General features: G+C 48.0%; 1 protein-coding gene across 2 annotated transcripts in view; it reads right to left on the bottom strand.

The window, feature by feature from the left end:
- LOC147123782 (exocyst complex component 6B-like) overlaps window positions 1-25,468 on the bottom strand; it is an 860,046-nt gene that overhangs the window by 365,549 nt on the left and 469,029 nt on the right. For both annotated transcript variants that reach the window (XM_085975948.1, XM_085975954.1), the window contains one exon: window positions 24,434-24,531. In XM_085975948.1, the coding sequence (XP_085832074.1) occupies window positions 24,434-24,531 (98 nt within the window). The remainder of the gene's footprint in view (window positions 1-24,433; window positions 24,532-25,468) is intronic.

Here is a 25,468-nt window from a genome sequence, read left to right as displayed (position 1 = left end):
TCTGTCCAGGCCTGACAGAATTTTATAGGTTTCGATGAGATCCCCTCTCAATCTTCTAAACTCCAGTGAGTATAAGCCCAATTGACCCAATCTCTCCTCATACGTCATTCCTGCCATCCCAGGTATCAGTCTGGTGAATCTTCGCTGCACTCCTTCCATGGCAAGAACATCCTTCCTCAGATAAGGTGACCAAAACTGCACACAATACTCAAGGTGCGGTCTCACCAAGGCCCTGTACAACTGTACCAAGACATCGCGGGTTCATAGTCCCACTCCAGAGACTCGAGTACAAAAAAATCTAGGCTGACACTCCAGTGCAGTGCTGAGGGGGCGCAACACTGTCGGAGGTGCTGTTTTTCGGATGAGACGTTAAACTGAGGCCTCCGTCTGCCCTCCCAGATTCCATGGCGCTTTTTTGAAGAAAAGTAGGGGAGTTCTCCTTGGTGTCCTGGGCCAATATATTCAGAAGGTAATTCAATGTTTTGACGGGGGGAACTGTAGGGTTCTATGGGAGGATGAGCTTGATGACTAAATGGCCTCCCTCATCTGTACCTATTTTTATAACATATGGGTGCAATAATGAACAAAAGAAATGCAGCTTATTTTAAAGAAAGAAATGGAGTTTAGAAGAATGAGAGGGGAATCTCATTGAAACTTATAAAATTCTGGCAGGACTGGACAGACTAGATGCAGGAAGGATGTTCCCGATGGTCGGGGAGTCCAGAACCAGGGGTCACAGTCTAAGGATAAGGGGTAAGCCATTTAGGACAGAAATGAGGAGGAATTTCTTCATCCAGAGAGTGGTGAACCTGTGGAATTCTCTAGAAGGCAGTAGAAGCCAATACATTAAATATATTCAAGAAGGAGTTGGATATATTTCTTAAGGCTGAAGGGATCAAGGGGTATGGGGAGAAAGCAGGGACCGGGTACTGAATTTGGATGATCAGCCATGATCACATTGAATGGCGGAGCAGGCTCGAGGGGCCGAATGGCCTACTCCTGCTCCTATCCTCTATGTTTCTATGTAAATAACTTACATTTCTATAGCACCTTTCACGATCTCAGGATGCCCCAAAGCACTTTACAGCCAATGAAGTGGAACATAACAACATAAGAAATAGGAGCAGGAATAGGCCACTTGGCCCCTCGAGCCTGCTCCGCCATTCAATAAGATCATGACTGATCTTGGGCTCAAAGCCACTTCCCTGCCCGCTCCCCATAACCCTTCATTCCCTTATCTTGCAAAAATCTGTCTATCTCCACCTTAAATGTATTTAATGACCTAGCCTCCACAGCTCTCTGGGACAGAGAATTCCACAGATTTACGGCCCTCTGAGAGAAGAAATTCCTCCTCATCTCAGTTCTAAAAGGGCGACCCTTTATTCTAAAACTGTGCCCCCGCGTTCTAGATTTCCCCACAAGGGGAAACATCCTCTCTGCATCTACCTTGTCGAGCACTCTCAGTATCTTATATGTTTCAATAAGATCACCTCTCATTCTTCTAAATTCCAATGAGTATAGGCCCAGCCTGCTCCCACAAACAGCAATGAGAAAATTACTAGATAATCTGTTTTAAGTGATGTTGGTTGAGGGATAAATATTGGCCATATTTTATCTATTTTTTTTTTTTTTTAAGAGTGTAGTCACTGTTGTAATGTAGGAAACACAGCAGCCAATTTGCACAGAGCAAGCTCCCACAAACAGCAATGAGATAATGACCTCATTTTAGAGATGTTGAGGGATAAATATTAGCCAGCTATTCTCCCCTGCTCTTCTTCGAATTAGTACAATGGGATCTTTTACATCCACCTGAGATGGGGCCTCGGTTTAACGTCTCATCAGAAAAACGGCAGCGCTGAAAAGTGTCAGCTGTGGCTCAGTGGGTCAGTCCAGGCTGACACTCCCAGTGCCAGTACTGAGGGAGCGCTGCACTGTCGGAGGTGCCGTCTTTCGGATGAGACGTTAAACCGAGGCCCCATCTGCTCTCTCAGGTGGACGTAAAAAGTCCCACGGCACTATTTTGAAGAAGAGCAGGAGAATTATCTCCGGTGTCCTGGGCCAATATTTATCCCTCAATCAACATCACTAAAAACAGATTATCCGGTCATTATCACATTGCTGTTTGTGGGAGCTTGCTGTGCACAAATTGGCTGCCGTGTTTCCCACATTACAACAGTGACTACACACCAAAAAGTACTTCATTGGCTGTAAAGCGCTTTGAGACGTCCTGAGATTGTGAAAGGCGCTATGTAAAATGCAAGTCTTTCTTTTCTTTCGAAATAGTACAATGCGATCTTTTACATCCACCTGAGACAGGGCCTCATCAGAAAAACGGCATTTCCGACAGTGCAGCACTCCCTCAGTACTGCACTGGAGTGTCAGCCTGGATTGTGTGTTTAAATCTATGGAGTGAGTGGGACTTGAACCCACAGCCTTCTGACTCAGAGTGCTACCAACTCAGCCACAGCTGGCATCTCGGTTTAAACTAAGGTGAAACGGCAAGCCTCCAGTGCAAGACACCATCAAGGTTTGAAAGAGCAGAGGAGAAGTTGAGGTAAATCAGTGACTTAATGACTTAAAGTTTAAGGTTTAAAAGGCCTGCAGATTGTAGAAGGAGATGAATATGAGGGAAAGAAGTTAGAGTAACAGATTATTTGGACTGGCATTATGGGAATGGAATCATTTCATCCCGTTTAAGGCATCCATTTGGGACGTGCCTTTTTTGACAGCACCTCCCAAACTCACGACCTCTACTACCTAGAAGGATAAGGGCAGCAGGCACATGGGAACACCACCGCCTCCAAGTCACACACCATCTGGACTTGGGACACCGATCCTTCATCGTCACTGGGTCAAAATCCTGGAACTCCCTCCCTCACAGCACTGTGGGAGCACCTTCACCACACGGACTGCAGCGGTTCAAGAAGGCGGCTCACCACAACCTTCTCAAGGGGCAACTAGGGATGGGCAATAAATGCCGGCCTCGCCAGCAGCGCCCACATCCCAGGAATGAATTAAAAAGAAAATCAACACCCAAGCATGGATAAACTGAAGCTCCCTCGACTCTGTCTCAATAACAAGCCCTAACCCAAACCTCAGAGGAGCATCCCTTACCACATCAGCATGAGTTTTCCTTTCCCACACAAACCATCCTTGTGGCCTATCTGGGTGCAATTATCAATCTGATGTTGACTTGCTGAATTTTGGCCAAATTAGCGGTACAGACACATGCTCACTGGAAACTGGGTTGGCACCGCTCCAAAACTCATTTCACATGGGAACCGTACAATTAGAAGCAGAGCTTTCCATGCTATTGCTCAGTTGGATTAAATTGGCATCCTGTGGTGGAACTTTACCAGCGCTGGGGGCTTCTGCCACGTATTTAAATATATGGTCAGCTATTAATATATGGCCAATATTTATCCCTCAACCAACATCATGAAAAAACAGATTATCTGGTCATTTTCTCATTGCTGTTTATGGGAGCTTGCTGTGCACAAATTAGCTGCCACGTTTCCTACATTACAACAGTGACTACGCTTCAAAAAGTACTTCATTGGCTGTGAAGCACTTTGGGGCGTCCTGAGGTTGTGAAAGGCGCTATAGAAATGCAAGTTCTTTCTTTCTTTGAAACCCAGGTTCAGAGCTGAAGTAATAGACATTTAACAACAACTTGCATTTATATAGCACCTTTAACGTAGTTGTGGTAAACCACTTTTATCGTTCACTATCGTTACACTATAGTTATCACTGTTATATCGTTACTCTATGGTTATCACTGTTCACACTGTTGTATCACTATACGAGGTCTCCTCTTGTCACGCTGCTATACCTGGGCTGACCACTGCTGACTCCGCCCATGACTCCACCTACCTGCCCAGGTATAAAGGTAGTCGACTGGCTGGCATTCCTCCTTGTTGTATCCGATCACCCACGAGGGTGGGCTCTGTTATTTAGCCAATAAAAACCTATAGTTACTTTCTTAACTCGTCGCTTTTCATTGGATGAATTGATAGGTATATCAAAACGTCCCAAGGCGCTTCACAGGAGCGTTACAGGACAAAATTTGACACTGAGCCACAACGAAGGAAATATTAGGGCAGGTGACCAAAAGTTTGGTTTTAAGGAGCCTCTGAAAGGAGGAGAGAGAGGGTAGAGAGGCGGATAGGCTTAGGGAGGGAAATCCAGAGCTTAGGGCCTAGGCAGCTGGATCAAATATTGGTCCTCCTCCCTGGTCGACTTAGATTCAAATTCCTTTAGGGTGGTCCCCCATCCATGTTACTACCTGCTGTAGGCGACACACACCACACAACAATCTGACACTGTTTGTGTGTCTGCGGTTATAAAATTCTAAGCCCTCAGACTATACAACATTTGCTGCATTTTCCCCACAATTAAATATTGTTTTTATTTTACTGCTTTTTGTTAAGAGTTTATTCCGCCCTGCCCCGATGGCTGCTCTCAGTACGTCAATCTTTAATTATCGATGGACATGAAGGAGGGCCCCAGTTGCCGTAGGTTGATCGTGACGCTCTGAGTCAGAAGGTCGTGGGTTCAAGTCGCACTCCAAGCACGAAATCCAGGTTGACACTTCCAGTGCAGTACTGAGGGAGCGCTGCACTGTCGGAGGTGCTGTCTTTCGGATGAGATGTTAAACCGAGGCTCCATCTGTTCTCTCAGGTGGACGGAAAAGATCCCACGGCACTATTCCGAAGAAGATCAGGGGAGTTCTGTCCAGTACCCTGGCTATGAATTATCCCTCAACCAACATCACTAAAACAGATTCTTCTTCTTAGGCAGTCCCTCGGGAACCGAGGAGGACTTGCTTCCACATTAAAAAAGAGTTCTCAGGTGACTGATGAGTCCAATGCGGGACCTACAGTCTCTGTCACAGGTGGGGCAGACGGTGGTTGAAGGGGCGGGTGGGTGGGGTGCTTGGGTTGATGTGCGCTCCTTGTGCTGCCTGCGCTTGGCTTCCGCTTGCTCCCGGCGAAGAGACTCGAGGTGTTTGGCGCTTTCCCGGATGCTTCTCCTCCACTTTGTGCGGTCTTGGGCCAGGGATTCCCAGGTGTCGGTGGGGATGTTACACTTTTTCAAGGAGGCTTTGAGGGTGGCCTTGAAGCATTTCCTCTGCCCACCTGGGGCTCTCTTGCCGTGCCGGAGCTCTGAGTAGAGCGCTTGTTTTGGGAGTCTCGTATCGGGCATGTGGACAATGTGACCCGTCCATCGGAGCTGATTGAGCGTGGTCAAAGCTTCGATGCTGGGGATGTTGGCCTGAGCGAGAACACTGACGTTGGTGCGCCTATCCTGCCAATGGATTTGCAGGATCTTGTGGAGGCAGCATTGGTGGTACCTCTCCAGTGCTTTGAGGTGCCTGCTGTACATGGTCCCTGTCTCTGAGGCATACAACAGGGCAGGTATCACTGCTGCTCTGTAGCTCATGGGGAAAGTACAGGTAAGGACAGGATCTGACGGCCTCCACCTTAGTCTAGGATAACATCAAGCCTGACCACTCAGGTGAGGAGCCAGTGGATGCCCAGCAAGGAGTACCTTAGTAAGCAGTCAATGCCCGGGAGAGGGGAAAGGGAAGAAATGGATCCCAGGTACAAACCTCTGCCATACCACGCCACAGTGCAGCTCTGAAAATAGTTGGGACAGTAGTGATGCAGTGATTCATGCTAAACTGTTTCTCACTGTTCCTCTTACATACAATGGCACCAATCCTGGAGTGAACACAACAATGGTTTTACACAGGTTAACTCCCTTTTAATATCATTTTGTTTACTTGACGTTCCTGGAATATGTTGCAGTGAATTGGTCACGGAGGCTTTGAGGGTGTCCTTGAAGCGTTTCCTCTGCCCACCTGGGGCTCTCTTGCCGTGTCGGAGCTCCGAGTAGAGCGCTTGTTTTGGGAGTCTCGTATCGGGCATGCGGTCCATGTGACCCGTCCATCGGAGCTGATCGAGCGTGGTCAAAGCTTCGATGCTGGGGATGTTGGCCTGAGCAAGAACACTGACGTTGGTGCGCCTATCCTGCCAATGGATTTGCAGGATCTTGCGGAGGCAGCGTTGGTGGTACCGCTCCAGTGCTTTGAGGTGCCTGCTGTACATGGTCCATGTCTCTGAGGCATACAGCAGGGCAGGTATCACTGCTGCCCTGTAGACCATGAGCTTAGTGCCGGGTTTGAGGTCCTGGTCTTCAAACACTCTCTTCCTCAGGCGACCGAAGGCTGCACTGGCAAATGAAGGCGGTGTTGGACTTCGTCGTTGACGTCTGCCCTTGTTGACAATAGGCTCCCGAGGTATGGAAAGTGGTCCACGTTATCCAAGGCCTTGTCGTGGATTTTGATAATCGGGGGGCAGCACTGTGTGGCGGGGGCAGGTTGGTAGAGGACCTTTGTCTTAGGGATGTTTAGTGTAAGGCCCATGCTCTCGTACACATTTCTGTTTGTGAGATGTTTCTGTACACAAATTGGCTGCTGCTTTTCTTATACAGGTAGACTATCCTTTATCCGAACTTCCGAAAACCGAAAGTTTTTCGTTCAGCGTAAGTCGTGCGCACGACATGACCCGAGTGGCGCAAAACATGACAGGAGTGGTCCTCCGGGGCCCAGAACAAGAATTCCTGCAGATTGTCGACACGCTGGCCGTAGCTCTCGATGTTAAGTGTGACTGAGGGAGCTCTGCCTTTCCCTGTGAGCAGGGCAGAGGGTCACAGAGTTCCCTCCTGGGTAGGAGATTGCAGGCCGAGCCGGGCAGTGTGAAGGAGGTATCGGGAGAGTGAACCCAACAATACAGCGGCCTGTCCGATAGCTGCAGCGGCCCGTCCGATATTCTTTTCTCCCCCCCCCCACCCCCTCGACCTGATTTGCGGGCCAGCTTAGCGTAGGAGTCAGCCAATATCCGGCTTTCCCACAACTGGCGGCGGCAGTCGAGCCCCAGACCCCCGCTAAGTAAAGGAATTCAGATACGGAGCAGGGGGAGCTGCAAACAGACTGGGAGCGGCAGCGCAGAGAAGCAGGAAGGGGAATGAGACACGCAACAGTCGCAAGAGGTAGCCTGAACTTTTAAAATTTATATTAAATACAAATACTAATTACCAAATTAATTTAATGTTCAGAGTTTCCCAGTCTGAAATAATACCTTCTGAAATCCGAAAATTTCCGAAAACCGATACACAGCTGGTCCCAAGGTTTTCGGATAAGGGATAGTCAACCTGTATTACAACAGTGACTACACTTCAAAGAAGTACTTAATTGGCTGTAAAGCGCTTTTGGACATCTTGAGGTCATGAAAGGTGCTATATAAATAGATTTAGACCCACAGCTGCCTCACTGACTGCTTATTGCTCTTTGCTGGGGTGAGGGATCCTGATTGTTCCCCTTGTTCTGGACTCCTCAACCAGAGGCAATAGTTTCTCTATCTACACTATCAAACCCTTTAGTCATCCTAAACACCTCAATTAGATCACCTCAAACTTCTATACTCAAGGGAATACAGCCAACTCTATGCAACTAGCCCTCGTAATTTAACCCTTTTAGTCCCGGTATCATTCTGGTGAATCTGCACTGCTCCCTCTCCAAGGCCAATATGTCCTTCCTGAGGTTCCCTGCCCAGAACTAAACGCAGTGTCCAGTTGGGGTCAAACCAGAGCTTTAAAATGTCATCATAGCTTCTTGTCTTCCCCCCCCTGCCCCACCACCCCCAGAGTATACAGGGGTGAATTAAACTCCTGTGTGATTCACAGGGTTAGAAAATGGGGGAACCCTGAGATTTTAATTGAACAATTATAACTCTTCATTTGTTGAGCAGACTCTCCGTGACCAATTCACTGCAACATATTCCAGGAACGTCAAGTAAACACAATGATATTAAAAGGGAGTTAACCTGTGTAAAACCATTGTTGTGTTCACTCCAGGATTGGTGCCATTGTATGTAGGAGGAACAGTGAGAAACAGTTTAGCATGAATCACTGCATCACTACTGTCCCAACTATTTTCAGAGCTGCACTGTGGCGTGGTATGGCAGAGATTTGTACCTGGGATCCACTTCTTCCCTTTCCCCTCTCCCGGGCATTGACTGCTTACTAAGGTATTCCTTGCTGGGCATCCACTGGCTCCTCACCTGAGTGGTCAGGCTTGATGTTATCCTAGACTAAGGTGGAGGCCGTCAGATCCTGTCCTTACCTGTACTTTCCCCATGAGCTACAGAGCAGCAGTGATACCTGCCCTGCTGTATGCCTCAGAGACAGGGACCATGTACAGCAGGCACCTCAAAGCACTGGAGAGGTACCACCAACGCTGCCTCCACAAGATCCTGCAAATCCATTGGCAGGATAGGCGCACCAACGTCAGTGTTCTCGCTCAGGCCAACATCCCCAGCATCGAAGCTTTGACCACGCTCAATCAGCTCCGATGGACGGGTCACATTGTCCACATGCCCGATACGAGACTCCCAAAACAAGCGCTCTACTCGGAGCTCCGGCACGGCAAGAGAGCCCCAGGTGGGCAGAGGAAATGCTTCAAGGACACCCTCAAAGCCTCCTTGAAAAAGTGTAACATCCCCACCGACACCTGGGAATCCCTGGCCCAAGACCGCACAAAGTGGAGGAGAAGCATCCGGGAAGGCGCCGAATACCTCGAGTCTCTTCGCCGGGAGCAAGCGGAAGCCAAGCGCAGGCAGCGCAAGGAGCGCACATCAACCCAAGCACCCCACCCACCCGCCCCTTCAACCACCGTCTGCCCCACCTGTGACAGAGACTGCAGGTCCCACATTGGACTCATCAGTCACCTGCGAGCTCATTTTTAATGTGGAAGCAAGTCATCCTCGGTTCCGAGGGACTGCCTAAGAAGAAGAAGATGAGAAGACTTTCCCCAGAGTCACTGGGCAGGACATTTTCACAATTTGCCATGGAAGGATTTGCACTCGTCATCTTTGATTTGCTGGTCCACTATCATAATCACTGCAATATTTTAACATGAACTATTTGAATATCTATTCCTACATTACAACAGTGACTACACTTCAAGAGGTCGCGAAAGGCGCCATATATTCTATCTTCAATCTATTTACTTCAAAGAGCAATGCAAGTCAAAATAGGTCAACTTTTTAAAACCAAACTAAACGACTGCCGTTCCCAACGAGTGACACTGGTGGATCTGCTACTTAAGAATAGGCCTACGCAAGTCTGAGAAATAAGAGAGAGAGAGAGAAAGTGAGACCCAAAAATACAACACCTGATCAAAAACATGTCCGTTCTGGGGAGGGAGGAAGCGAATAAAGCGTGCGCTGACCCATGCTTACTTAAATCTGATGAAGGGGAAGATGAGACCCCGAAGCCATTTCCTGTTTAAACAATGCTCTTTTGGCTGAGAAGGAAGGGAATGCAAAGCACTCCAAGCACTTCACCAAAACCATTGCAGGGGTATCACCTTTTACTCTCGTTTCACTTCGGGAGATAGTGATCATCCAATCTGGACACAACAGCACGAGAGAGAAAATACTCAAGCACACAGATAAACAGAATATCACGAGCACCCACTCCGCAATCTACCTCTGTAAATATATTTATATATACACGTATGTATCAATAGATCAAGAAAGAATCATGGAATTTTACACCTCAGGAACAGTCTATTTGGCCCATTAAGTCTGCGTCAATGATTTTCTCAGAGGTGGAAAGTGAGAAAGAGCGAAAAAAAAATAGAGCGTATATGGAAGATAGAGAGGAGAGAGATAAGAACATAAGAAATAGGAGCAGGAGTCGGCCATACGGCCCCTCGAGCCTGCTCCGCCATTCAATAAGATCATGGCTGATCTTCGACCTCAACTCCACTTTCCTGCCCGATCCCCATATCACTCGATTCCCTTAGAGTCCAAATAGATGCAGATACAGTAAGAGAGACAAAAAGAATGAGAACCCGCAGAAGATGGAAATACTTGAGGCTCAGTTAGCATTGGAAAGACCAAAAGACAGGTTTACTGTTTCAAGTTGATCCTTTCGCCAGACATAGGCTAACACTAGGAAACCTCCTGTAGCATTGCTCACAGTTAGTCAGAGGATACACTGCTTTATTCCAAAAAGGATATAACCATGTATTATTATGTTGCTGAGCTGCAGCTGCGTCCCTTTGAGGCCACAAGGTTTAACTGCTGTGCATTCACCCCATCCACCACCTTAAACATTCACTCCCTCCACCACCGGTGTACTGTGGCTGCAGTGTGTACCATCTACAAGATGCACTACAGCAACTCGCCAAGACTTCTTCGGCAGCACCTCCCAAACCCGTGAACTCTTCCACCTAGAAGGACAAGGGCAGCAGGCGCATGGGAACACCACCACCTCCAAGTCACACATCATCCTGACTTGGAAATATCTCGGCCGATCCTTCATCGTCGCTGGGTCAAAATCCTGGAACTCCCTCCCTAACAGCACTGTGGGAACACCTTCACCACACGGACTGCAACGGTTCAAGAAGGCGGTTCACCCACCACCTTTGCAAGGGCAATAAATGCTGGCCTTGCCAGCGACGCCCACATCCCAGGAACGATTTTTTAAAAATCTACAGTTAATTATAGGCTAATTGCTTTAGGCAGATCCTGAGGTCAATTAAGAGGACAGAGAAACCAACAGGAAATCACTGTAATAATAACAGAAAATACTGGAAATACTCAGCAGGTCAAGCAGCATTGAGGAGAGAGAAACAGAGTTAACGTTTTGGGTCGAGGACCCTTCGTCAGAAGTTATTTGTTATTTCAGATTTCCAGCATCCGCAGTATTTTGCTATTGTATAGGAAATCACTGTACTTGTTCCTTTTTAAAAAAAAATAGTCTGATGCAGAAATTAGCATACGTGATAAGCAGAGCGTCACATCAACAATTGGTATTGATATAGCACCGTTAATATTGTACAGTATTCTAAGGTGCATCACAGAGGCACCCAAAGGTAATATAAGAGCTAGTGGAGATGGCCCTAGGCACCAAAAGAGAAAGATTTGAGAAAACCTTTGATTGAAGAAGAAGAAAAGCAGAGGGGTTTCGGGAGGGCATTCCAGAGTATGTGGCCAAGCTGGTTAAGGCTCTGCCACCAAACATGGAGTGGAGGGAGGAGTTATGCAAAGAAGGTGAGTCGAGGATGTGGGTTGACACATAGGGCTGAAGGAGGCAGCGGGGCGGGGGTGTTGAGGCTGTGCACAGATTTGAAAACATGGAGAAGGTTTTTTTTTTCCTTCAATGCACTGGGGGACATGGAGTCAACGAAGGCGGAGGATAAACGAGTGATAAGGCAGCAGAACTTCACCTCCCAGTCAGGCAACGATCGATTTTAAAATGGTCGTCTCTGTGTTGAGATCCCTCCATTGCCACCCCCTTACCTATCTCTGTAACCTCCTCCAACTTTGGCCTCTTGCGCACCCCCGATTTTCATCGCTCCCCCATTGGCGGCCGTGCCTTCAGCTGTCTGGGCCCTAAGCCCTGGAATTTTCTCCTTAAACCTCTTCGCCTCTCCACCTCTCTCCACCTCTCTCTCTTCCTTTAAGATGCTACTTAAAACCTACCTCTTTGATCAAGCTTTTGGTCACCTGTCCTAATATCTCCTTGTGTGGCTCGGTGTCAAATTTTGTTTGGTAATGCTTCGTATGGCCTACACCTGCTCCTATTTCTTATGCTCAGCGCCTTGGAATGCTTTGCTACGTTAAAGGCGCTGTGTAAATGCAAGTTGTTGTTAGTGCCAGATAAAATGCGGGGTGGATGAGTTAGAACACAGGAACGTGTCAAGGAGAGCAGTGGAGAGGTCCAGCCTGGAGATGACAAAGAGGTGTGATAGGATGTCAGCAGTGGGTGCGAGTGAGGGAAGGGTGGATGATTGTGTTATACAGGTAGAAATACATGGTTTTGGTAGGGATAAGATGTGGGGCTGAATGCTCAAACACTGGGGTTGTAAAACAGCAGATTCAGTCTGAGCGAGGGGCTGGGGAAAGAGATGTCAAATCGTTTACATATATACAGGCAGACCTCCCATGATATTGCTCAGCATCAGAGCTACACTTCCGTGAAAGAAGTTTGTATGAAATCTGCTCAACAGCAGATAGTAGATAAGTACATTTCTATGTGCTTGCGGTGTGGCTTTTTATAGTGAAGGCCAAGAAATATCAGTTTTATCTTTCCTTATTTGCACCTACCTTCTTTACCAAATCTCTCGCCAACAGTATATTTCAGCTTTATAAGATCAGCAGTTTTATTTAAAATACCCTCGCAATAATGAATGTAGATGGCAGCCATAAGGATTTTCAAGAAACATTTTGAGTGATTTGCTAAGGTTCCCTACGTGTTCAGCTGTGATTTATTGCTGTTGAGGAATAGAAAGTTTGAGGCAATCAAGTGCAAATATGCATATATAGAGTATATTTGGATTTCCAAAAGGTATTCGATAAGGTACCACATAAAAGGTTGCTACCCAAGATAATGGCTCCTGGGGTTGGGGTTGGGTATTAGCATGGATAGAGGATTGGTTAACGGACAGAAAACAGAGAGTAGGAATAAACGGGTCATTTTCGGGTTGGCAGGCTGTAACTAGTTGGGTGCCGCAAGGATCAGTGCTTGGGCCTCGGCTATTCACAATCTATATCAATGACTTGGATGAAGGGACCGAGCGCAATGTATCCAAGTTTGCTGATGATACAAAGCTGGTGGGACATTAAGCTGTGAGGAGGATGCAAGGAGGCATCAAGGGGATATAGACAGGCTAAGTGAGTGCCAAGTATATGGCAAATGGAATATAATGTGGAGAAATGTGAAGTTATCCACTTTGGTAGGAAAAATAGAAAAGCAGAGTATTTTTTAAATGGTGAGAGATTGGGAAACGTTGGTGTTCAGAGGGACCTGGGTGTCCTTGTACACGAATCACTGAAAGTAATAGTATGTTGGCCTTTATTACAAGAGGATTGGAGTATAAGAGTAAAGACGTCTTACTGCAATTATATAGGGCCCTGGTGAGACCACACCTGGAGTATTGTGTACAGTTTTGGTCTCCTTACCTAAGGATGGATACACTTGCCATAGAGGGAGTGCAACGAAGGTTCACCAGACTGGTTCCTGGGATGGGGGGATTGTCCTATGAGGAGAGATTGAGTAGACTAGGCCTATATTCTCCAGAGTTTAGAAGAATGAGAGGTGAGCTCATTGAAACATACAAAATTCTTACAGGGCTTGACAGGGTAGATGCAGGGAGGATGTTTCCCCTGGCTGGGGAGTCTAGAACCAGGGGTCACAGTCTAAAGATAAGGGGTAGGCCATTTAGGACTGAGATGAGGAGGAATTTCTTCACCCAGAGAGTGGTGAATCTTTGGAATTCTCTACCACAGAAGGCAGTAGAGGCCAATTCATTAAATATATTCAAGAAGGAGTTAGATATATTTCTTAAGGCTAAAGGGATCAAGGGATATGGGGAGAAAGCAGGGACAGGGTACTGAATTTGGATGATCAGCCATGATCTCATTAAATGGCGGAGCAGGCTCGAGGGGCCGAATGGCCTACTCCTGCTCCTATCTTCTATGTTTCTATGTCCTTACCCGGACTGGCCTATACGTGACTCCAGACCCACAGCAATGTGGTTGACTCTTAACTGCCCTCTGAAATGGCCGAGCAAGGCACTCAGTTGTACCAAACCGCTACAACAAAGTTAGCACTGTGGGAGCACCTTCACCACACGGACCGCAGTGGCTCACCACCACCACCTTCTGAAGGGCAATTAGGGATGGGCAATAAATGCCGGCCTTGCCCACAACCCGTGAGCGAATAAATAAATAACTGGAACTAAATGTTGGAAACCATTCGCTCGAACGCCAGAGCAACGTCAAGCGAAACAGTTGGAGAGAACAAAATGTATTCCATTCAGATATTCTTCAATATTAATATCTTCAGTTGCAGGGATGTGTGCTTAGGGTCAGCACAGGCTTAAATTACTCTGAAATACTGAAGAGTTACATTTGGCAAAGAGACAGAGTTTTATTTTACAGCCCACCCCATTCCCAAATAACGAGGTGGAATGTCAGTATAAGATCCAATTTCCACAGCTATGAAAACTCCACCTAATTGTACACAACTGGGCCAGCCAAGAAGTCAGTCTGCTCAATGAATACAACTTCAAAGTTCAAAATCGTACAGAACATCCACCCCATTACATTTACCAGTCACTCAAAGAGTAAATTTGGCTGCGAATTTACTGCCGAGGAGAATCTTCATCTCTTGAAGCACGCGGCAGGAAGTGCGGGCTTGTGCCTCAGGTTTTGGGACTTTTCAAGCCAGGGTTTCCGCCAAGATTTCCGATGTGAGAAATCCCCCTCAAGCAAAGCAGGGGGGAGGGTTAACCATAATCACCCAGCTGCTAAATCGGGACCAGCATTGCTGGGACGTCAGCAGGAGTTCTGGACGAATGACGGGCCTCCGTCCACAGGAACTGCACACACTGGGGACAGGAGGAGGCCATTCAGCCCCTCGAGCCTGTTCCGCCATTCAGTTAGATCATGGCTGATCTGCCCTTTAACTCCATCTACCCAACTTGGTTCCACAACCCTTAATACCCTTACCTAACAAAGATCTATCAATCTCAGTTTTGACATTTTCAACTGACCCCCCAGCCTCAACAGTATTTGGGAGTTGGGGGGCGGGAAAGAGTTCAAGATTTCCACCACCCTCTGTGTGAAGAAGTGCTTCCTGACATCACCCCTGAACGGCCTGGCTCTAATTTTAAGGTTATGCCCCCTTGTTCTGGACTCCCCCCACCAGCGGAAATAGTTACTCTCGATCTACCCTTTCAAACCATTTAAACACCTCACTTATATTACCCCTTAATCTTCTATACTTCAGGGATAATAAGCCTAGCCTATGCACCCACACAAAGAACACACATAACTCCCCTTCATAGCAACTACGGAGCACTGGGTGCCATCTACAAGAATTACCCCACTCCTGGGTCCCTGTCTACAAGAATTACACACTCCTGGGCCCTTGTCTAGAAGAATTAGACCCTCCTGGGTCCCTGTCTACAAGAATTACACACTCCTGGGCCCTTGTCTACAAGAATTACACCCTCCTGGGCTCCTTTCTACAAGAATTACCCCACTCCTGGGTCCCTGTCTACAAGAATTACACACTCCTGGGCCCTGTCTACAAGAATTACACACTCCTGGGTCCCTGTCTACAAGAATTACACACTCCTGGGCCCTTGTCTAGAAGAATTACACCCTCCTGGGTCCCTGTCTACAAGAATTACACACTCCTGGGCCCTTGTCTACAAGAATTACACCCTCCTGGGCTCCTTTCTACAAGAATTACCCCACTCCTGGGTCCCTGTCTACAAGAATTACACACTCCTAGGCCCTGTCTACAAGAATTACACACTCCTGGGTCCCTGTCTACAAGAATTACACACTCCTGGGCCCTTGTCTAGAAGAATTACACCCTCCTGGGTCCCTGTCTACAAGAATTACACACTCCTGGGCCCTTGTCTACAAGAATTACACCCTTCTGGGTCCCTGTCTACAAGAATTACACGCTCCTGGGCCCTGTCTACAAGAATTACACACTCCTGGGCCCCTGTCTACAAGAATTACACACTCCTGGGCCCTGTCTACAAGAATTACACACTCCTGGGTCCCTGTCTACAAGAATTACACACTCCTGGGGCCCTGTCTACAAGAATTACACACTCCTGGGTCCCTGTCTACAAGAATTACACACTCCTGGGCCCCTGTCTACAAGAATTACACACTCCTGGGGCCCTGTCTACAAGAATTACACACTCCTGGGCCCTGTCTACAAGAATTACACACTCCTGGGGCCCTGTCTACAAGAATTACACACTCCTGGGCCCTGTCTACAAGAATTACACACTCCTGGGCCCTGTCTACAAGAATTACACACTCCTGGGGCCCTGTCTACAAGAATTACACACTCCTGGGCCCCTGTCTACAAGAATTACACACTCCTGGGTCCCTGTCTACAAGAATTACACACTCCTGGGTCTTTGTCTACAAGAATTACACACTCCTGGACCCCTGTCTACAAGAATTACACACTGCTGGGCCCCTGTCTACAAGAATTACACCCTCCTGGGCCCTTGTCTACAAGAATTACACACTCCTGGGCCCTTGTCTACAAGAATTACACCCTCCTGGGCCCCTGTCTACATGAATTACACACTCCTGGGTCCCTGTCTACAAGAATTACACACTCCTGGGCCCTTGTCTACAAGAATTACACCCTCCTGGGCCCCTGTCTACAAGAATTACACACTCCTGAGCCCTGTCTACATGAATTACACACTCCTGGATCCTTGTCTACAAGAATTACACACTGCTGGGCCCTGTCTACAAGAATTACACACTCCTGGATCCTTGTCTATAAGAATTACATACTCCTGACTTGTGCCTACAGGTAGTGGAGAGGCGTTTGTGAGACAGGAGGTAAGCAACCTAGACCTGGAGCAATACTGGCTTGTAATCAAATTGTGAACAGGCAGAAGACAGATCTTGTTGCAGGTTTAAAGCTGACCTTTGTGCTCACTACTGTCGAGTCCCCACCAGTGGCTGAGCCACAGAGCTCCACAGCACACCCCTGAAACCAGGACTGAAGGTGTTGGGAGATTGTGCAGGGATTGTACGTAATGCAAAGTACAGGTAGACTATCCTTTATCCGACAACCTCGGGACCAGCCGTGTTTCGGTTTTCGGAAAATTTCGGATTTCGGAAGGTATTTTATAAGACTGGGAAATTTGTCGGGGGTGGGGGTCGGCGGGGGTCGGGGTCGGCGGGGGGTCGGGGTCGGCGGGGGTCGGGGTCGTGCGCACGACTTACGCTGAACGAAACCTTTCGGTTTTCAGAGGATTTCGGTTTTCGGAAGTGCGGATAAAGGATACACTATCCCTTATCCGAAAGGGTGGGGGGTCAGCGGGGGTCGGGGTGGGGGTCGGCAGGGGTCGGGGTCGTGCGCACGACTTACGCTGAACGAAACCTTTCGGTTTTCAGAGGATTTCGGTTTTCGGAAGTGCGGATAAAGGATACACTATCCCTTATCCGAAAGGGTGGGGGGTCAGTGGGGGTCGGGGTCGTGCGCACGACTTACGCTGAACGAAAAAACCTTCGGTTTTTAGAGGTTTTCGGAAGTTCGGATAAAGGGTAGTCTACCTGTACTGTACACTCTCTGGGGGAGGTGGTGGGGATGTGGGCTTTGAAAGTGGAATCAAGTGAGCTATTGAATGGGGTGATGGGCGTTACGATGGGCCAAGGAGAGAGAATTGGGAGTTGGACAAGAAGCTGAACAGCAGTTTTTACCTGTGGTGGGGAGTGATGGTACAAGGTTGGGGGATGGGCAGCAGGTTTGGATGTGGAGGGAAACAAAGAAATGATCAGTGATGGACTTGGGAGTGATAGAGACCGTGACAGTGGCAGGGCCTCACATTATGTGAGTGCACTAGGGAGGGTGCAGAGGAGATTTACGAGGATGCTGCCAGAACTGGAGAATTTTAGCTATGAGGAAAGATTGGATAGGCTGGGGTTGTTTTCTTTGGAACAGAGGAGGCTGAGGGGAGACCTAATTGAGGTGTATAATATTATGAGGGGCCTAGATAGAGTGGATAGGAAGGACCTATTTCCCTTAGCAGAGAGTTCAATAACCAGGGGGCACAGATTTAAAGTAATTGGTAGAAGGATTAGAGGGGAGTTGAGGAGAGGTTTCTTCACCCAGAGGGTGGTGGGGGTCTGGAACTCACTGCCGGAAAGGGTGGTCGAGGCAGAAACCCTCATCACATTTAAAAAGTACTTGGACATACACTTGAAGTGCCCTAACCTGCAGGGCTGCGGACCAAGAGCTGGAAAGTGGGATTAGGCTGGATAGCTCTTTTTCGGCCGGGCACAGACACGATGGGCCGAACGGCCTCCTTCTGTGCCGTAAATTGCTATGATTCTATGATTAGCGGCAAGGACCATGAGATTGAATGGGAGAGTGATGTGCGTGAGTCTGAGGACAAGGGGAATTACAGCATGTATTACATGGCGCTTTGGGCCACAGAACAGGCCCCGCAGCTCTGTTCCAGCAAAAGAAGCAATAAAGTAAGAAAGAAAAACTATAAAACTTTTAATCACTGTAACAGTTACAGGTTGAGAAGACTTCACCCTGAGCTGTCCCTGCAGCTGCATTTGGCTGTGCTTTGTATGACCCCCAGCCCCCACGTCCCAACACCACCCCCCCACCCAACATTATATTTCAACATGGTTGTTTACTAGAGGTGTACACTCATTGCTGGAGTACAACCAGCACAGGGGCAACACTGGCCCTAGGGGCCGTACAAATTATTATTTGGCAAAACATCGTATTTCAGTCGACCCCGTGTACGGGCAGCTTTCGAAAAAGCACTCTGCAGAATAGAAATACAGGCACATTGACGTTGCTTTAAAAAGTAAATAATGATACTAGAACTGAGAGGTTCAAACATTGAACAGGCCGGGGCTCTTTTCTCTGGAGAAGACTGAGGGGTGACCTGATAGAGGTCTTTAAAATTATGAAAGGGTTTGAGAGGGTAGACGCAGAGAAGATGTTTCCACTTGTGGGGGAGACAAAAGTTACGGGCTGTAAATATAAGATACAGGAAACTTTCGATTTACTGGCACCTAAATAACCGGAAATCTCGGTTAACCGGCAAAATTCAGGAGTAGGTTGAGGTAAGTTTTATTACTTGCCTTCCTCGATCTGTTGCTGTGCAAGGGTGTGGCTGCAGCTGTTGCTAAGCTACAGAGACACTTGGAACTTGTGGCCATTGTTCTGAACCTGTTGCTAAGCAACAGGGTTTGTTGCTTTATACGGAGCTCTCAGCTCCGTATCTTTTACTATAGCTTTCGGTTATCCGGAATTTTTGATGAACCGGCACCACGTCGGTCCCGTCGGTGCCGGATAAAAAAAAGTTTCCTGTAACTAATAAATCCAATCGCGAATTCAGGAGAAACTTCTTTACCCAGAGAGTGGTGAGAATGTGGAACTCGCTACCACAGGGAGTGGTTGAGGCGAATAGTATAGATGTATTTATGGGGAAGTTAGATAAACACAGAGGGAGAAAGGAATAGAAGGTTATGCTGATATGGTTAGATGAAGAAGGATGGGAGGAGGCTCGTGTGGAGCATAAATTCAAGCATGGATTAATTGGGCTGAGTGGCCTGTTTCTGTGCTGTACGTTTTATGTAATTCTACGTAAATATAATGTCCTTTTGAATGCTTGAACACTCTATGACAGGACTAGGGCTACATGCTACAGGAATCGATAGATCCCTATGTAGAAATTACAGATAAAAAAAAGCCAGTTTTTCTTTCTTTTTCACTCTCTCACATTTTCTGTACTTTCCAATTTTCGAAGGCACTACCACAAGCTGGCTCATCATTTCAAAAGGACATCAGCAGCCCTCCTGGGGCCTTGGTCGAGGGGCCATTCTTTAGGTGAGCCCAGGTCTAGCCTTCATTGGACAATCACGATCAAGCATCATTGCTCGGGGGGGGGTGAGGGTCACCAATGGTGATGAAGGGTGGGAACCCGGCTGATTTCTGTTATCCCTACCCTGGCCCTGGGGGAAGCCAGGGCAAAGTGTAACACCGCCCCCCCGACCCAACCAGTGCCCCACTGGCGGTCAGCTGGCTCTGCGCAGACCAGTCTCAGAGGTGGGACCTTCATACTCTCGACTCTGAGTCAGAAGGTCGTGGGTTTAAAGAGCCATTTCAGAGACTGGAGCACACTATCTAGGCTGACACTCCCAGTGCAGTGCTGAGGGAGGTGCTGAACTGGCAGAGGCGCCGCCTTTCGGATGGGACGCTAAACCGAAGCCCCGTCTGCTGTCTTAGGTGGACGTAAAAGATCCCATGGCACTGTTTCGAAGAAGAGCAGGGGGGTTCTCCCTGGTGTCCTGGCCAATATTTATCCCTCAACCAACCGCTAAAAACAGATGATCTGGTCATTATCACATTGCTGTTTGTGGGAGCTTGCTGTGTGCAAATTGGCTGCCGCGTTTCTTACATTACAACAGTGACTGCACTTCAAAAGTGTTTCATTGGCTGGAAAGCGCTTTGGGACGTCCTGAGGCCATGAAAGGCGCTGGAGAAATGCAAGTCAGTCTTTCTTTCTTTGAAACACCCACCTGGATGGAACATCTGTGCACCAGCTCAATGCAAGGCTGGCACCAGTGCCAATGCAGCACTCCCTCAGTGCCGCACAGTGTGCCAGCTTGGCTTTTATAAGTTAAAACCTAGCGTACTACCAACCGAGCCATGTAGACACACAAATAGCATAAATCTGGCCAACCCTCTCTGATGCGTGGCCTAGAGAGAACGCAAGAAAGGAACCAAACTGACACACAATTACAAATAATTTCCCCCTTGGAAAAAAAAGAGCAAATCAGCCTGAAGCAGCCAAGCGCGTTACTGAAGAGGGGCCCGAGTTAATGAGTTGCTTTCAGAGCAAAGTAACGCGTCCCTTTCTTTCTTCAATGTGACCCATGGCCTGAGCGATGCAAGGTTGCTTCCAGTTACTTTGCAGGCTTAAGGACAGCTCTGGCTGGGTCACGCAAGAACGCTCTAAAAGCCTTGCTGAGTTTATGGGTTGTTCAGCATAATCGAGCAGCTGAAGTGCAGCGATGGCTAAAATTCCAAGTATTTGGACTCAAGCCCCCACATTGTCTTTCTGTGGAACCCACATTGTACCGACGGAACTCCCTTTTGGGCTCATTCATGACTTGGATCCCAATGTTGATAGAGAGTAATGGACTCTGGTATACAGGCTGCAGACCATCGAATGCTAAGTATCTGTTCCAACATGCATTTTTTATACCTTTATGTTACTCATTCTACATGACAAGCCACACGTTTCTGCATTACTGAATACAATGGCAGACAAGGTGAATTTCAATGAGCTTCTTCCTTTCTCCATTCTCAATTAACTTTAGCTACACAGATGCAAGTTGTTGCATTGTTGTAGTTTTAATGTTCTTTCTCTATAGGCCGGTACAGCTCCCCTACTTGTTATCTTATCGATAGTTTCACTCTTGTTGCTATTCTGGCAAGTGAAACTTGTGATGATAAATCTGTTACTTGCATTCTTAAATCATTCAAAGGATGTATCAGTATTTCTGGGTGGACATCTCTCCTCCCAGCTTGGTCACATGGTGAAAGGAAGACACTGGAGCATTGATAAGCCATTTAAAAAAAATTATTCTTTCAGGGATGTAGGATTCGCTGGCAAGGCCAGCATTTATTGCCCATCCCTAGTTGCCCCTTGAGAAGGTTGGTGGTGAGTCGCCTTCTTAAACCCCTGCAGTCCGTGTGGTGAAGGTGCTCCCACAGTGCTGTTAGGGAGGGAGTTCCAGGATTTTGACCCAGCGACGATGAAGGATCGGCGATATATTTCCATGTCAGGATCGTGTGTGACCTGGAGGGGAACTTGGAGGTGGTGGTGTTCCCATGCGCCTGCTGCCCTTGTCCTTCTAGGTGGTAGAGGTTGCGGGTTTGGGAGGTGCTGCCGAAGGAGCCTTGGTGAGTTGCTGCAGTGCATCTTGTAGCTGGTACACACTGCAGCCACGGTACGCCGGTTGTGGAGGAAGTGAATGTTTAAGGTGGTGGATGAGGTGTCAATCAAGCAGGCTGCTTTGTCCTGGATGGTGTCGAGCTCACTGAGTATTGTTGGAGCTGCACTCATCCAGGCAAGTGGAGAGTATTCCATCACACTCCTGACTTGTGCCTTGTAGATGGTGGAAAGGCTTTGGGGAGCCAGGAGGCGAGACACTCACCGCAGAATACCCAGCCTCTGACCTGCTCTTGTAGACACAGTATTTATGTGGCTGGTCCAGTTAAGTTTCTGGTCAACGGTGACCCCCAGGATGTTGATGGTGGGGGATTCGGCGATGGCAATGCCATTGAATGTCAAGGGGCGGTGATGAGACGCTCGCTTATTGGAGATAGTCATTGTCTGGCACTTGTGTGGCGTGAATGTTACCTGCCACTTATCAGTCCAAGCCTGAATGCCAACCAGGTCTTGCTGCATTCGGGCATGGACTGCTTCAGTATCTGAGGAGTTGTGAATGGCACTGAACACTGTGCAGTCATCAGCGAGCATCCCCACTTCTGACATGATGGAGGGAAGGTCATTGATGAAGCAGTTGAAGATGATTGGCCCTAGAACACTGCCCTGAGGAACTCCTGCAGCGATGTCCTGGGGCTGAAATGATTGACCTTCAACAACTACAACCATCTTCCTTTGTCCAACTTTCTGAAAAGTGTTTGGTGAACACCTTGTGTTTTCTTTGCTTACAAACATCAAGATTGCATTGGAACATAGAGGCCTGGAAGAGCACAATACATGTTGCTCTGGTCTGTCCAAAAAGTTTGGCAATTACCACGCACAACTCGCACGGGTTAGATACAGAGTAAAGCTCCCTCTACACTGTCCCATCAAACACTCCCAGGGCAGGTACAGCACGGGTTAGATACAGAGTAAAGCTCCCTCTACACTGTCCCATCAAACACTCCCAGGGCAGGTACAGCACGGGCTAGATACAGAGTAAAGCTCCCTCTACACTGTCCCATCAAACACTCCCAGGGCAGGTACAGCACGGGTTAGATACAGAGTAAAGCTCCCTCTACACTGTCCCATCAAACACTCCCAGGGCAGGTACAGCACGGGTTAGATACAGAGTAAAGCTCCCTCTACACTGTCCCATCAAACACTCCCAGGACAGGTACAGCACGGGCTAGATACAGAGTAAAGCTCCCTCTACACTGTCCCATCAAACACTCCCAGGGCAGGTACAGCACGGGTTAGATACAGAGTAAAGCTTCCTCTACACTGTCCCATCAAACACTCCCAGGGCAGGTGCAGCACGGATTAGATACAGAGTAAAGCACCCTCTACACTGTCCCATCAAACACTCCCAGGGCAGGTACAGCACGGGTTAGATACAGAGTAAAGCTTCCTCTACACTGTCCCATCAAACACTCCCAGGGCAGGTACAGCACGGGTTAGATACAGAGTAAAGCTTCCTCTGCACTGTCCCATCAAACACTCGAAGGGCAGGTACAGCACGGGTTAGATACAGAGTAAAGCTCCCTCTACACTGTCCCATCAAACACTCCCAGGGCAGATACAGTACAGGTTAGATACAGAGTAAAGCTCCCTCTACACTGTCCCATCAAACACTCCCAGGGCAGGTACAGCACGGGTTAGATACAGAGTAAAGCTCCCTCTACACTGCCCCATCAAACACTCACAGATCAGGTACAGCACGGGTTAGATACAAAGTAAAGCTCCCTCTACATTGTCCCATCAAACACTCCGAGGCCAGGTACAGCACGGGTTAGATACAGATTAAAGCTCCCTCTACACTGTCCCATCAAATGCACACAGGGCAGGTACAGCACAGGTTAGATACAAAGTAAAGCTCCCTCTACATTGTCCCATCAAACACTCCGAGGCTAGGTACAGCACAGGTTAAATACAGAATAAAGCTCCCTCTACACTGTCCCATCAAATGCACACAGGGCAGGTACAGCATGGGTTAGATACAGAGTAAAGCTACCTTTACACTGTCCCATCAACTACTCCCAGGGCAGGTACAGCACGGGTTAGATACAGAGTAAAGCTCCCTCTGCACTGTCCCATCAAACACTCCCAGGGCAGGTACAGCACGGGTTAGATACAGAGTAAAGCTCCCTCTACACTGTCGCATCAAACACTCCCAGGGCAGGTACAGCACGGGTTAGATACAGAGTAAAGCTCCCTCCACACTGTCCCATCAAACACTCCCAGGGCAGGTACAGCACGGGTTAGATACAGAGTAAAGCTCCCTCTACACTGTCGCATCAAACACTCCCAGGGCAGGTACAGCATGGGTTAGATTCAGAGTAAAGCTCCCTCTACACTGTCGCATCAAACACTCCCAGGGCAGGTACAGCACGGGTTAGGTTCAGAGTAAAGCTCCCTCTACAATGTCCCATCAAACACTCCCAGGGCAGGTAAAGCAGAGGTTAGTATCAGAATAAAGCTCTCTTTATGCAGTCCCATCAAATACTCGCAGGTTATGTTAGATCCAAGGTGAAGTTTCTCTAACTCTACCTCAATCTGACAAAAGCGCCCCGTGTTGGAGTCAAATTGCTAACTTCTGCTGAAATTTGGGCAGTTTTGTGCTGTGAATTAATGGCAACTGGAGTGAAACTGTCCAAACACCTTTCAGGAGAGATCCTAACAGCCAGCAGAGAAACACTTACAAACCTTCAACAACAATAACTTGCACCTGTATAGCAAGTGGAGTCTAGGATGGATTGAAATCAGGCTGGAGTAATAAAGGGGCAGTGAGCTAACCTTGTGTACAGTTTTTCTTTAAACTCCAAGAAGAGTATTGATTCTCACCTGAAGACCCCGGACCACTTCTTGAGCAGAATTTCACCGTACTGATCTCTGATCTCTAGCAGCATGTCGAAGTACGGATTTACAGGAAATCCATAACCCTGGAAAAGAAATGTAAGTGCTTCAAATAGCAGCACTCTGAATGTCCAGGGCAAACACGCTTTAAAATCCTCTGCTGGGCTGAGCAACCCCTCAGACACACTTAAACACCGCGCTTAAACACACGTTATAGTTTGCGTTTCGTCAGGGTCACCGGTGAGAAAACAAGAACTGTCACACTGACTGTACGGGCATTCCCCCGCCACCCCACCACCCCACCCCCCACCCCCCACACACACACTCCACCCCTCCCCCCGCCGGCTATCAGCTAACCAGAGAATGCCAACTGCGGAGAGATGTCCAGCATCACTCACCTTTTGCCCAGCCAGATATCGGGTGCGCAGGTTGACCGGACATGAACATAAGAACTAGGAGCAGGAGTAGGTCATACGACCCCTCGAGCCTGCTCCGCCATTCAGTAAGATTACCACCTCAACTCCACCTTCCGCCAGTCCCCATATCCCTTGATTCCCTTAGTATCCAAAAATCTATTGATCTCAGTCTTGAATATACTCAACGACTGAGCATCCACAGCCCTCTGGGGTAGAGAATTCCAAAGATTCACCACCCTCGGAGTGAAGAAATTCCTCCTTATCTCAGTCTTAAATGGCCGACCCCTCATCCTGAGACTCTGCCCCCCTAGTTCTAGACTCTCCAGCCAGGGGGATACAGCCTCTCAGCATCTACCCTGTCAATCCCCCTCAGAATCTTATATGTTTCCGTGAGATAGAGGGAGGGAAGGTACAAGATAATTACTAAATTTACTGCTTGGTGTCTGATTAGAGTAAGATCGCAATTCATTAAAAAAATGAGAAATTAGGTAGGCAACTTTATGGCAGAAAACTTTGACACATTCTTGTCCCAAGTAGGCCCCTGCCTTATGCTGACTAAATAAGTTAAATTCCGTTGCGTTACATGGATTCCAGGATTCACAGCGAT

Source organism: Somniosus microcephalus, chromosome 2, assembly GCF_052327205.1.
Source record: "Somniosus microcephalus isolate GS21.2 chromosome 2, FLI_Smic_1.0, whole genome shotgun sequence".
Lineage (NCBI taxonomy): Eukaryota > Metazoa > Chordata > Chondrichthyes > Squaliformes > Somniosidae > Somniosus > Somniosus microcephalus.
Note: the sequence above shows the minus strand (reverse complement) of the source record. Positions and strands in the feature narration are given on the sequence as shown.